This window comes from Oncorhynchus keta, chromosome 13 (genome assembly GCF_023373465.1).
Source record: "Oncorhynchus keta strain PuntledgeMale-10-30-2019 chromosome 13, Oket_V2, whole genome shotgun sequence".
Classification (NCBI taxonomy): Eukaryota; Metazoa; Chordata; class Actinopteri; order Salmoniformes; family Salmonidae; genus Oncorhynchus; species Oncorhynchus keta.
This window is the reverse complement of record NC_068433.1, coordinates 29,711,085-29,726,458: the sequence shown is the minus strand read 5'-3', so window position 1 is coordinate 29,726,458 and position 15,374 is coordinate 29,711,085. Positions and strand designations below refer to the sequence as shown.

At 43.8% G+C, this 15,374-nt stretch overlaps 1 protein-coding gene across 1 annotated transcript in view; it reads left to right on the top strand.

The window, feature by feature from the left end:
• Positions 1 to 3,572: 3,572 nt before the first annotated feature.
• The window catches only part of LOC118375080 (phosphofurin acidic cluster sorting protein 1-like), a 55,377-nt gene continuing 43,575 nt past the window's right edge, over positions 3,573 to 15,374 (top strand). The window contains exon 1 of the mRNA XM_052459961.1: positions 3,573 to 3,988. Within this exon, the coding sequence (XP_052315921.1) occupies positions 3,834 to 3,988 (155 nt within the window). The 5' untranslated portion in view covers positions 3,573 to 3,833. The remainder of the gene's footprint in view (positions 3,989 to 15,374) is intronic.

Sequence of the window (15,374 nt, the reverse complement as noted above, 5' to 3'; positions counted from 1 at the left end):
AACATGTACATTCTTAAACCGTATCATGTACCTATGTTTGTCATCTGTTGTTTCATGCCTTTCTTTGTTTGCTGAAATCCATACTTTTTAATACAGTTTTAAGAAAATACAACCACTGACTGTTTACACATTGCTGTTGCTCTAAAATGGCAACAAAGCACGAACGCGTAGGCTATGTGCCAATTTAATCTCAACAAGGAAACAGTCGGTGGTTGTGTTTTATTCAGGCCATGTGACGTGTATGTGATTATCAAATGACAACATCTAAGTGATTCATAGTCTAGCCAGACGGTAGCCAGACTATAAAATGCGCACCACTTCTCCTTTTGGCATTGGGCCTACAGCTAACCGCAGTAGCCTATTCACGTGCCCGTATCACATTGAAACCGGCCACGATAAGCCTAATTATTACTATCACCATGAAGAATCAGTTACTCGGTTATAGGCTGTGACTACCGAAAGTAGTAGAACCAATTGTAAATGAAAGGGAAAGCAACCCGTAGTCAACATGTGCACAGTCAAACATTTCCCCAAGGTCGTGTGACGCAACGAAGGTGAGCTCATATGCTAAATCAAACGTCTGACTGTAACCAGCTCTGCATCCTAATAAGCTACCCTTTACTCATGAGCTAGATGAAACGGCTGACTGTAACCAGCCCTGCATCCTAATAAGCTATCTTTTACTCATTACATTTACATTTAAGTCATTTAGCAGACGCTCGCTCTTATCCAGAGCGACTTACAAATTGGTGCATTCACCTTATGACATCCAGTGGAACAGCCACTTTACAATAGTGCATCTAAATCTTTTAAGGGGGGGGGTGAGAAGGATTACTTTATCCTATCCTAGGTATTCCTTACTCATGAGCTAGATGAAACGGCTGACTGTAACCAGCTCTGCATCCTAATAAGCTATCTTTTTTCTCATGAGCTAGATGAAACGACTGACTGTAACCAGCTCTGCATCCTAATAAGCTATCTTTACTCATGAGCTAGATGAAACGGCTGACTGTAACCAGCTCTGCATCCTAATAAGCTATCTTTACTCATGAGCTAGATGAAACGGCTGACTGTAACCAGCTCTGCATCCTAATAAGCTATCTTTACTCATGAGCTAGATGAAACGGCTGACTGTAAACAGCTCTGCATCCTAATAAGCTATATTTTACTCATGAGCTAGATGAAACGGCTGACTGTAACCAGCTCTGCATCCTAATAAGCTATCTTTACTCATGAGCTAGATGAAACGGCTGACTGTAACCAGCTCTGCATCCTAATAAGCTATCTTTACTCATGAGCTAGATGAAACGGCTGACTGTAAACAGCTCTGCATCCTAATAAGCTATCTTTACTCATGAGCTAGATGAAACGGCTGACTGTAACCAGCTCTGCATCCTAATAAGCTATCTTTACTCATGAGCTAGATGAAACGGCTGACTGTAAACAGCTCTGCATCCTAATAAGCTATCTTTACTCATGAGCTAGATGAAACGGCTGACTGTAAACAGCTCTGCATCCTAATAAGCTATCTTTACTCATGAGCTAGATGAAACGGCTGACTGTAACCAGCCCTGCATCCCAATAAGCTATCTTTACTCAGGGTGAGAGATAAATGGTGGAAGAAGGTGAGTCACACCGAACACAGACCGCATACTGTCAGAGTCAGGTAGGCTAGTAACCGGACCTGGGCCGATTAATTCCCTGTGGGATTACAGCAACAATAACATGGCTGGAATTCCAAAACACCCGAGCCCCCCCCCATGTCCTGACTGATGGATTTAAAAATCTCAAAATTAAATAATCACCTCTAATCATGTCACTTTGGGGAAATTCCTGGAATTCATCATCAGTCACACCAAATGACTTTTTGAAGCATGAGCTCGGAATGAGGTGCATTATGAGTACAAATCCATACACATTGATTGACTCATTGATTAATCAATTTAGTTTGTTTAACTCTAACAGCATAGCCTAGCATTTATTTATAAAGCTTTACCTGAAATAGTTTCTTAATTAACCAACTTAACCTTTAAAAAACAGAATGTTAAGGGGGCACATGTTGTCACACTGTTTTTATGATTTTCCCAACTCTCACTCTCTCTCCCGCTCATGTAAAATAACAAAAAAATAAAATAAGCATACATCTTCTTTAACCCTTCAACCACATTCTCAACAGGCTTGTAGAGCAAGTTTTGACAATGGATTTAGAAGTGAATAGGAAAAAAATATTCACTTGAACTTGATTGGACTACCTGACATGATGACTCCTTGCTGTCCCCGGTCCACTTGACTGTGCTGCTGCTCCAGTTTCAACTGTTCTGCCTTGTTATTATTCGACCATGCTGGTCATTTATGAACATTTGAACATCTTGGCCATGTTCTGTTATAATCTCCACCCGGCACAGCCAGAAGAGGACTGGCCACCCCACATAGCCTGGTTCCTCTCTAGGTTTCTTCCTAGGTTTTGGCCTTTCTAGGGAGTTTTTCCTAGCCACCGTGCTTCTACACCTGCATTGCTTGCTGTTTGGGGTTTTAGGCTGGGTTTCTGTACAGCACTTTGAGATATCAGCTGATGTACGAAGGGCTATATAAATAAATTTGATTTGATTTGGTCAACTAATACAAATAATGCCTATAATAGTAATAAAGAACGTCACTTTGTCATATATTTTCAAAATGGGGATATTTTTTTGAGGGACTGCACTATACCTCCACCTGAAAACACATTCATTTCAATGTAACTGAATATTCATGTTTGGACATACAAAATGACCTTTATAGGTTAACATGTAACACTCTTCAACAATACTTACCTATCAATAAAAGGCCATTGAAGCAGACTTAAAGTATTTTTTAAATAATATTGAAATGAGTCAAAATGCTATGCAAATTGCCATTCTAATATGGCATTGCTGGTATGAGCTTATTTTACTATCTCAACTACCTGGTAGAGCTCTGTTATTTCCAAATAAACATCAAGTTGAAAATAAACTATTGTAAAGTTCTTATTTTAGTTGTTAGTAATAGGAATGTATGGTGCAAACATGTTTTTTTTTATTTTTAGAAACAATTAAAGGGTTAACAAGAGAAGAGGCACGTTGATCATGCATTGTGACCAAGATTTTCATTATATTGACAAGATAGTTGAGTGACTGCTGTTACAATGAAAATACATGAACTCTGATGGAAGACAGGCGCCAGCAGGCGAGATCAGGTGTGACCATTTTAGCCAATGAGAGGGCAGATACGCGTGTGACCACAGGGCACAACTCCGATAAAAAGTCGTATTTTTTCAAAGTGGCCGAAATGCCACGTGGTCCACTTATATAAGTGCATTTGTAACAACCCAACCAATACAAACCATATATTCGGTCAAAGAAGCCTCACGTAGAACATTTGCAATTATTTTTGTTGTTGACCAAATTCGAGACTCATTGACCTCCATACAAAAATTCCTCACTTCGTGGTCTTGTTTTCGTGGGCAGACTTTGGGGGGAGAGTAGAACCTCTCGCTTCGCCTCGTCTCTGATTGTGCGATTTGCCTTGGTGGAGAAATGTTCTGTTTCCTGCACCAGGCTAGAGACAAGTTGAGAGCGAGAAAGAGGGTTTGCTCGTTGTGCTCTCTGAAAGAAAGGAAATTCACGGTAAAGTTAGAATTTAGTACGACCAAAATAATAGTTATTCAATTGTATAGAAGATACGGATTCACTTTTAATTGCACAGACGAACATTTTAACGTGTAGCCTAGACGGGCACACCGAGGTTTTTGCAACGAAGAGGCAGAAGGGAAAGAGGCTTTTATACCCCTTCGTTTAAGCTAACCTACCTCCAGGATGTCGGAGCGAGGAGGGCTCCCGCGGACTGGAGGTGCACCCTCCCCTCACTTGCAACCCTCCAAACCGGTCACAATCACCTCGAATCGCCCTGTCCACATGAACCTATACGCCACCTGGGAAGTGGACCGCTCTTCACCAAGCTGTGTGCCGAGGTAAGAGCCTTCGAGTAAGGGAAGTAACGTTAGTTCTATCCGTTGGTTCTTATTGTCTGTTTTTTTGTTCGTTTAAGACAAATAAGTACTGTTTGCAGACCATTTAAAGACGTCCACTATGGGTTTTACGGGTCATACTTTGGGTTTACTACCAAAACGATCTTAAATTCTCTAACATAACTGTGGCAGACATAAAAGGCAGTCTTTGCATTGTTTTTAGGTGACTGGGTAAATAGCATAATAAGACATTCTCAACTTGCAATAACATTTTATTGTTGTCTATCTGGTCAACCCAGACACGTAGCCTATAGGTTAGTCTACCACAATCTAATACAGAATCAACTTCTGTATCGTTCTTGTACACGTACTCCTCACGAGAGTATCCTGTGCCTATGTTTCCGATAGAGCATTTTTATCTCTCGGTCGGTCGCGGTATTTTGGAGGAGATCCGTCATATGAAATGCACCACTGGCCATTCAGATGGTGGCATACAGAAACCAGTTGTTCATTCCACGACAGAACAGACTGTCTTGGTTTATTTCCCCATAGCTAAAGGCTCCACCGTTAGATTTGGATTCCAATGTTGCCAAGGGTTTTAGCAACGTTCTATGATCATTAGTATATCAATTGATAGGTTAGATTTGCTGTAATAGAAGTTATATTTTGGAGGGGGGGTTAACTGGAAGGGAGTGTATTAATCCAATGTAATGGAGCAGTAGGAAGAGTAGCCGGGAAATCTCACACACCTGACATCCATCCATGGTCATTCTGAACAAAGGCTCTCAAGATCGTGTGTGTGTGTGTGTGTGTGTGTGTGTGTGTGTGTGTGTGCCAGTTTTTCTATTCCACTTTTCCCCTTTCTCTGTTATTATAATATACTGTATGCTCATATGCTACTGTATGTGTTTATGCTAAGTTTATTTCCGATGCATTCGGAAAGTATTCAAACCCCTTGACTTTTTCCACATTTTGCTTTACGTTACAGCCTTATTCTAAAATTGATTACACTTTTCCTCATCAATCTACACACAATACCCTATAATGACAGAGAAAACAGGCTTTTAGAAATTTTAGCAAATGCATTAAATATAAAAAACAGATGCCTTATTTACATAAGTATTCAGACCCTTTGCTATGAGACTTGAAATTGAGCTCAGGTGCATCCTTTTTCCATTGATCATCCTTGAGATGTTTCTACAACTTGATTGGAGTCCACTGGTGGTAAATACAATTGATTGGACATGATTTGGAAAGGCACACACCTGTCTATATAAGGCCCCATAGTTGACAGCGCATGTCAGAGCAAAAACCAAACCATGACATCAAAAGAATTGCCTGTAGATCTCCGAGACAGGATTGTGTCGATGCACAGATCTGGTAAGGGTACCAAAACATTTCTGCAGCATTGAAGTTCCCCAGGAACAAAGTGGCAACCATCATTCTTAAATGGAAGAAGTTTGGAACCACCAATACTCCTCCAAGAGCTGGCCGCCTGGCCAAACTGAGCAATCGGAGGAGAGGGGCCTTTGTCAGGGAGGTGACCAAGAACCCGATGGTCACTCTGACAGAGCTCCAGAGTTCCTCTGTGGAGATGGGAGAACCTTCCAGAAGCACAACGGTCTCTGCAGCACTCTGACAAATCATGCTTTTATGATAGATTGGGCAGACTGAAGCCACTTCTCAGTAAAAGGAACATGACAGCCTGCTTGGAGTTTGCCAAAAGGCACCTAAAGGACTTGGATCACGAGAACTCTTTGGCCTGAATGCCAAGTGTCAGGTCTGGAGGAGACCTGGCACCATCCCTACGGGGACGCATGGTGGTGGCAGCATCATGCTGTGAGGATGTTTTTCAGGGACTGGGAGACTAGTCAGGATCGAGGCAAAGATGAACAGAGCAAAGTACAGAGTGCTCCTTGATGAAAACCTGCTCCAGAGTGCTCAGGACCTCAGACTGGGGTGATGGTTCACCTTCCAACAGCACAATGACCCTAAGCACACAGCCAAGTCAATGCGGAGGAGTTGCTTCGGAACAAATCTCAATGTCCTTGAGTGGCCCAGCCAGAGCCCTGACTTGAACCCGATCGAACATCTCTGGAGAGACCTGAACATAGCTGTTCAGCAATGCTCCCCATCCAACCTGACAGAGCTTGAGAGGATCTGCAGAGAAGAATGGGAGAAACTCTCCAAATACAAGTGTGCCAAGCTTGTAGCGTCATACCCAAGAAGACTCGAGGCTGTAATCGCTGCCCCAGGTGCTTCAACAAAGTACTGAGTAGAGGGTCTGAATACTTATGTACATGCCACTTTCTCCCCAATTTCATGGTATCCAATTGTCTCATCGCTGCAACTCCCGTACAGACTCGAGAGGCAAAGGTCGAACGGCGTGCATCCTCCGAAATGCAACCCAACCAAGCCGCACTGCTTCTTGACACAATGCCCACTTAACCCATGAAACCAGCCGCGCCAATGTGTCAGAGGAAACAAAGTACACCAGGCCACTGTGTCAGCGTGAACTGCGCCCGCCGGTCACAGGAGTCGCAAGTGCGCAATGGGACAAGGATATCTCTGCCGGTCAAATCCTCCCCGAACCTAGACGACGCTGGGCCAATTGTGTGCCGCCCCATGGATCTCCCGGTCACAGCCGGGCAGCGACAGAGCCTGGACTTGAACCCAGAATCTCAAGTAAGCACAGCCTTAGACCACTGCGCCACTCAGCAGGCCACTTTCTAAAATGTATACTAACCTGTTTTTGCTTTGTCACTATGGGTTGTTGTGTGTAGATTGTAGGGGGAAAAAATATTGATTTTTTTTTTTTTTTAATAAGGCTGTAACGTAACAAAATGTGGAAAAAGTCGAGGCGTCAGAATACTTTCCAAATGCACTGTATACCCCCTCCCCTCCAAATGGCGATTAGATACCTCAGCAGTATTTCAGTACTATGTCAATGCAACATTCACCTGTAGAAGTCGGAGGAGCGGTGCTCCCTCACATTTTTTCCCAATTTGACTCGAGAATACACTGAGCTGTGACACTATTTCTGTCAAATGGCTTCTGAGAAATTATATTTAATTACAGCAATAATTCAATGTCAAACCAAATATTTATAGCAACCTAGAGGTAAATGGTGGTTTCTTCTCTCTGGCGGTGGCAAGAACGATGAACTATTAGGCTACCAGTGTGCACTGCGGAGGCCTGTCCGAGTTCTGATTGGCCAAAGTGGTCAGGACGTTTGAATTAGTCCTTGAGGATGTTCACAAAACTCCACGGAGCCCTCGTACACTGTGGAACCCAGAACGATATGTGACCACTTGGTTACGACGACGCCGTTTTGTCCAGGACCATAGTGGCCATCGGTTTTGTTCACTGCAATTGATTTGATAAAATTTCATCTATGCACATCAATTCTATGTTTTGTTTTATTCTGTAATGGGGTATATCATCACCGTGTGTTCAAGCTAATCACGAACAGTTCAATGATATTAAGCTATATGCATGTGCATTCGGCTGTAGCCTAAAAACAGCTATACCACGTAGTCGTAGGCCGATTAGGTTAGTCCTACTGCAAGGGCCGTGGCTTTTGTGGAGCGATGGGTAACAATGCTTCGAGGGTGACTGTTGTTGATGTGTGCAGAGGGTCCCTGGTTCGCGCCCGGGTATGGGCGAGGGGACAGTCTAAAGTTATACTGTTACATTAGGTCAGAGCCAAGTCACAGAAAAACACAGCTATTTTTCCAGCCAACGAGAGGAGTCACAAAAAGCAGAAATATAGATCAAATGAATCACTAACCTTTGATCTTCATCAGATGACACTCATAGGACTTCATGTTACACAATACATGTATGTTTTGTTAGGTATTTATATTTAAATATTTATTTATATTTTTTATATTTATATCCAAAAATCTGAGTTTATATTGGCGCGTTATGTTCAGTAGTTCCAAAACATCCAGTGATTTTGCAGAGCCACATCAATTTACATAAATACTCATAATAAACATTGCTAAAAGATACAACTATTATACATGGAATTTTAGATCCACTTCTCTTTAATGCAACTGCTGTGTCAGATTTTTTTTTAAAATTACATAAAAAGCACACCATGCAATAATCTGAGTACGGCGCTCAGACAACAAAATCAAGCCATACAGATATCCACCATGTTGGAGTCAACAGAAGTCAGAAATGGCATTATAAATAATTACTTACTTTTGATGATCTTCATCAGAATGCACTCCTAGGAATCCCAGTTCCACAATAAATGTTTGTTTTTGTTCGGTATTGTCCATCATTTATGTCCAAATTCCTCCTTGTTGTTAGCACGTTCAGCCCAGTAATCCAACTTCATGACGCACGAGTAGACAAAGTACAAAAGTTCCGTTACAGTCCGTAGAAACATGTCAAACGATGTATAGAATCACTTTAGGTTGTTTTTAACATAAATCTTCAATAATGTTCCAACCGGAGAATTCCTTTTGTCTTCAGAAATGCAATGGAACGCAGGTCGCTCTCACGTGAACGCGCAAGACTGAGCTCGTGGCTGCTGGCAGACCACTGACTCATTCCCCTCTCATTCGGCCCCACTTCACAGTAGAAGCATCAAACAACGTTCTAAAGACTGTTGACATCTAGTGGAAGCCTTAGGAAATGCAACATGACACCATAGACACTTTTCAATAGGCCAAGCTTTGAAAGACTACAGTCCTCAGATTTCCCACTTCCTGGTTGTATTTTCTTCAGGTTTTTACCTACCATGAGTTCTGTTATACTCCGACATCATTCAAACAGTTTTCGAAACTTCAGTGTTTCCTATCCACATCTACTAATTATATGCATATTCTAGCTTTTATGGCTGAGTAGCAAAGCAGTTTAATTTGGGCACGCTTTTCATCCAAAATTCCCAACGCTGCCCCCTACCCTGGAGAAGTTAACCTCTCTAGGGTAGTGGGCAGCATTTGGAATTTTGGATGACAAGCGTGCCCAAAATGAAACGGCCTGCTACTCGGGCCCAGAAGATGGTGCTTGTTTAGAAAAAGTGATCAATGTCTTGCCAGATCATATAATGATTTAATTTGCATGTTACATAACAGAACCGAAATATAATGGCATAGTAGGGCTGTAACATTACTGCTACACCAAAAACACCTACTTTCTAATGAGATTTTAGGATGGTTAGCTGAAGCCGAGATTTTAGGATGGTTAGCTGAAGCCGAATTGTCAAAGATAGGCGCTTTGATTGAAACAAAACACAAGAAGGGCTAATTGTTTAACCCGGTCTTCTCTAAATACGCTCCCGGAACAGTCATTCAAGAAGACCTCTAAACGTATATATTCCCACGAAACTGACTGATCAATCAAACGGTCGGTGTGGACATGCAGCTGGGACTTTTCCCCGGGTAAAACATGAAGAACTATCCCTCAGAATTTGACGGTGGCGATGGCCCGTTTTAAAAAAAAAAAATGAGGTAGCCTATCCCGAACTTGGAGTTTTGAGGGTGTTAAAAATAGGCTCATGTCAAAAGGAAAATGGCTGCGTGAGCACAGGCAGATGTTGCATTTTGGAGGATCCGTTTTCTTTTGCATCTGTTGGCACACACTTTTGAGGAAAAGTTGACGTCATTTACATTTTTCTTTGTGCTCCCTCACCTAAATAAATAGAGCTACTAGCACCCGTAGTAAATTAATGACATTATTAAAATAATAACCATCCTATAGAATCAATGAATAAAGATACCACTGTATGAGACAAGGTGGGTAAAAGCATCATTAATGGGCCTTAGTACTGTACGTCTTCTCCTGTTCAAAAAGCTTTAGAGCTTGGCTGGTTTAGTACTAAAGCCTTTGAGTGTGTTTTGACACATGCTTTTTAGTATTTTTGTCAAGTGCTTTGTTTGGGGTAAGTAAAGTAGATGAGATATCTTTAGAGCACAACTCGTCTGTGTCCTGGACTCAGATCTCCGTTAGTTTGACGTCCTGTCTCTGATTACTAAGAATCTTTTTATTTGGGAAGGGGGGTGCATAGTGATGTCACCTTGCTGGATCTGGACAGTTTCAGGGCTTTAGCAGAAGCCACGGTCCATCACCCCTTCTTCCATTTCACTGCAGAGAAACCGAGAACCAACCAGAACGCTGAGAAATACAGCCTTCCTTCCTTTCCTTCCTGGAGACAATCACTGATCTGACACCATGTAGATTGTTAGACTGTGTTATAGAACCCAGAGTTTCGCCTGTCCAGTCGTGTTCGATGTGATCACTTCAAGGAAGGAAGGAAGGAAGTGGAGGAGGTGAGGAGTGATTTATTTTAGAAGCATCGTACCCAGCCCTCACCTGTGTCTCAAGACATTGTGATGGCTGGGTATGATTCGAACAGGCCAGGGTGTCTTATTATTGTTGTTGTTGCAGGAAGCTGACATGTGAACACCCTCCCTGTAGAGGTTTGTAGCTGTAACCTCTTCTACTTCCCGTCTACCCACAATGCTGTTGGTGTGTTTACATAGAGTGAGAGTGCCTCTGTAAGGTCAGTTCTTATGGACACTTTACCTTCATTAACTATTCTGTGGGCGGGAAACTATCAGTTTGCAGTAACCTACTTCCTCCAATTTACCATGTTTCTGCAGCATTGTCACCAACTGTCTCTTTCTCACAGCTTTTTCAAATTTATCCCAAGCTAAATAATCCCAGTGACACCAGCAGGCCAACTACCTGTCTTTGGGTCTCTTAAAAAGTGTCTTCAAAAGCTCTATTAAAGTGCATTCGGAATCTATTCAAACCCCTTGATTTTTTTCTACATTTTATGTTACAGCCTTATCAATTTTTTTCCCCTCATCAATCTACACATACCCCATAATGACAAAGCAAAAACAGTTTTTTTTTCTCATACATTTTTGAAAACGTGTATGTATATTTTATATATATATATAAACAGAAACCCGCCCGGAAAATATCAAATTTACATAAGTATTCAGACCCTTTACTCAGTATTTTGTTGAAGCACCGTTGGCAGCGATTACAGCCTTGCGTCTTCTTGGGTATGACGCTACAAAGCTTGGCACACCTGTATTTGTGGAGTTTCTCCCATTCTTCTCCGCAGATCTTCTTAAGCCCTGTCAGGCTGGATGGGGAGCATCGCTGAACAACAATTTCCATGTCTCTCCAGAGATGTTTAACAGGGTTCTCGTCCGGCCTCTAGCTGGGCCACACGAGGACGTTCAAATCAAATTTGATTTGTCACATGCGCTGAATGCACAGGTGTAGACCTTAAAAGTGAAGTGCTTACTTACAAGCCCTTAACCAACAATGCAGTTCTAAGAAAATCCCTAAATAGTAAGAGAGAAGAATAATAAATAATTAAAGAGCAGCAGTAAATAACAATAGCGGGGCTATATACAAGGGGAACCGGTACACAGTCAATGTGCGCGGGGCATTGGTTTCGAGGTAATTATGTACATGTAGGTAGAGTTATTAAAGTGGCTATGCATCGATAATAAGAGTAGGAGCAGCGTGGGGGGGAGCCAATGCAAATAGTCTGGGTAGCCATTTGATTAGCTGTTCAGGAGTCTTACGGCTTGGGGGTAGAAGCTGTTTAGAAGCCTCTTGGACCTAGTCTTGGCGCTCCGGTACTGCTTGCTGCAGAGAGAACAGTCTATGACTAGGGTGTCTGGAGTCTGACAATTTTTAGGGCCTTCCTCTGACACCGCCGGTATAAAGGTCCTGGATGGCAGGAAGCTTTGCCCCTGTGCTGTACTGGTAGTTAGTTTGTTGACGTGGACACCAAGGAACTTGAAGCTCTCAACCTGCTCCACTGCATCCCCGTCGATGAGAATGGGGGCGTGCTCGGTCCTCCTTTTCCTATAGTCCACAATCATCTCCTTTGTCTTGATCACGTTGAGGGAGAGGTTGTTGTCCTTGCACCACACGGTTAGGTCTCTGACCTACTTGCTATAGGCTGTCTCCTCGTTGTTCGGTGATCAGGCCTACCACTGTTGTGTTTTCAGCAAATTTAATGATGGCGCTGGAGTCGTGTTTGGCCGTGCAGTCATGTGTGAACAGGGAGTACAGGAGAGGACTGAGCCCGCACCCCTGAGGGGCCCCCGTGTTGAGGATCAGCGTGGTGGATGTGTTGTTACCTACCCTTACCACCTGGGGGCAGCCCGTCAGGAAGTCTAGGATCCAGTTGCAGAGGGAGGTTTTTAGTCCCAGGGTCCTTAACTTAGTGATAAGCTTTGAGTGCACTATGGTGTTGAACGACGAGCTGTAGTCGGTGAATGGCATTCTCACATAAGTGTTCCTTCTGTCCAGGTGGGAAAGGGAAGTCTGGAGCTGTTGGTGCGGTATGCAAATTGGAGCGGGTCTAGGGTTTCTGGGATAATGGTTTTGTGAGCCATGACCAGCCTTTCAAAGCTGAGTACTACGGGTCGGAAGTCATTTAGGCAGGTTACCTTGGTGTTCTTGGGCACAGGGACTATGGTGGTCAGTTTGAAACATGTTGGTATTACAGACTCCGACAGGGAGAGGTTGAAAATGTCAGTTGGTCAGCCCATGCTCGGAGTACTGAGAGACCTTTCGGTGCTTTGCAAAATTCAAGTGGGTTGTGGTGCCTTTTTACTGAGGAGTGGCTTCATTCTGGCCATTCTACCATAAAGGCCTGATTGATGGAGTGCTGCAGAGATAGTTGTCCTTCTGGAAGGTTCTCCCATATCCACAGAGGAACTCTGGAGCTCTTTCAGAGTGACCATCGGGTTCTTGGTCACCTCCCTGACCAAGGCTCTTCTCCCCCTATTTCTCATTTTGACCGGGCGGCCAGCTCTAGGAGGAGTCTTGGTAGGGTCATACTACTTCCATTTTTTTTGAATGGTGGAGACCATTGTGTTCTTGGGGGACCTTCAATGCTGCAGACATGTTTTTGGTACCATTACCCAGGTCTGTGCCTCAACACAATAGTGTCTTGGAGCTCGACAGCCAATTCCTTCGACCTCACGGCTTGGGTTTTGCTCTGACATGCACTGTCAACTGAGGGACCTTTTATATAGACAGGTTTGTGCCTTTCCAAATCATGTCCAATCAATTGAATTTACCACAGGTGGACTGATCAATGGAAACAGGATGCTCTTGAGCTCAATTTCAAGTCTCTTAGCAATGGGTCCGAATACTTATGTAAATAAGGTATTTCTGTTTGTTAGATTTAATAATTGCGCAAACATTTCTAAACTGTTTTCACTCTGTAATTTATGGGTTAATGTGTGTAGATTGAAGATTATATATATATATATATGGTAGAATAAAGGAAGGGTCCTGAATACTTTCTGAATGTGCTGTGTAAGACTCATTATTATTATTATTATTATTATTATTATTATTATTATTATTTTCAATCAGCAATGCATATCATCTGATCACTACCTCCCATTAAATATAGCTGCTAATATAATCCTGCTGTATGTGGCATTTAATAATCAAACATGCCCGTTACGAAGCTTTTTAGTCAGTTGGAGTCTGTCTCGGGAGTAATGTGGACCGTTGGCGTGTTAAATAGTTGACAGTATGGGCCCTGGACTAAAAGTAGTGCACTATATAGGTCATAGAGGTCCATTTGGGAAACACCCTGAGAGTTGACAGGGGATGGTTGGGATTCCTTCTCCTTCTGACTGTGTTGTTGGAGCTTGAGGCCCGGGCAGGAACCCAACTCAAGTCCTGTGACTCTCTAGCCTAGAGGAATGGAACGTACGGTTGAATAAGTTCTAATGCTGAGCTATACTGGACTCTGTCCCTGGTTGTGGCCGGGGCCTTGAGTGGGTCTGGGTTGTCACTGTGTATGACGAGTGATCCAGTACCCTTGTCCGAGCCAGAACGGCCCATGGGGCTGGAGCCTGAGGCAGCTTGATGTACACGTACTCCCACTGGACAGGACGTTAGTCTATCGCAGTGAGATGCACCTCCTTAATGCCCACACCTGAGCTGTCAATGAGAAACACGAGCTATGAACGAAGGAAGGAAGCCCACAGATTGTAGGCTGTGTGCTGCTCTCGTGTGCTTTTAATCAATCCGCACCACAATAGGGTGTCACACCGCTACGCTATACCACATAGTCAGTCCTTGCCTAACCTGCCCTCTCCACACACACACACACACACACACACACACACAATCTCACGCTCATACTCATACTCGCCTGATTTAAGAAAGACTGGCACATGGATCGGGCCACTGCTCACTCTTCCGCTCAGTTGAATGGCTGAGAGGTCTGAAGCTTCCCTTCGCACTCCGCTGCCAGGAGAAGTGATGGCAGACGGAGTGAGGTAGAGCAGGAGGGAGGGATGGAGGGACCCCATTCTCCACCCTTCTCGCGTGCCCACACTCTACGCTTCTTCTCGACGTGGGCACTCGTTCACCCCCCCATGGATGTAAGATGAATAGACTCTCTAGTCCTGGCTGACACCAATTCAATGCGTTTCAGTACATCTATGGGGCGTAGTGAACAAGTGTACACGCCTAGGAAAGAGAATAGGATCGTATCTCTGCTCTCTGTCGTCTGCCTCTAGAGAACAGTCGTATTGTGATGGGAGACTGTCTGGGTGACCTTGTTGAATGTGGATCGTACTGCTGCTGAATCCTGATATGTTGGGTTGTAAATATAAGGTGTTTTGTGGTGGATCACTTCTGTTCTTGTCCTCACCAGAGTTTGTGTGTGTGTGTGTTCACACAGTTAATTGGCCCTGACATCAATCTCATAGCTGTGGAATCGTATCCTCGCATCTGGCAGAGGTACCAACACCGGGATGTGTGTATTACAGTGTGTATGTGGAAAGAGGATAGACATCCTGTTATGGCCACGGACGCTGTGAAATACACTGAGTGCACAAAACATTAGGAGCCATCCGCTCACCCGGACGACGCTGGGCCAATTGTGTGCCTCCTCACGGGGCTCCCGGGTCGGCTGCGACAGGGCCTGGGATCGAACCCGGATCTGCGGTGACGCCTCTAGCACTGCGACACGGTGCCTTAGACCGCTGCGCCGCTCGGGAGGCCCCTCCATGTGTATTATTTTTGTTATGTTATGATGCTGGTTGACCTCGACACAGTGGGATACTGACACACTAAGTAGTAGTGGCACTCTGAAGAAGAAGCACTACCTCTCCGGCATGATACACACACACACACACACACACACACACACAGTGCAGCCCTAAACAGGATTAGACGTGTGCTTTGGACATTAATCTCTAATCGCTTTAATGAAGGGCCAGAATCTTTCTCGTTCTGTCTCGCTCTCCTCCCCTTATCTCTGTACCGCACATGAAGTAACATGGTGTCTCCAGGAACAAGGGGTTAGGGGTGAGCGACCAAGGTGCTGGGTTGGATAACTGGGCGCTAACGCACGAGAGCGCCACTT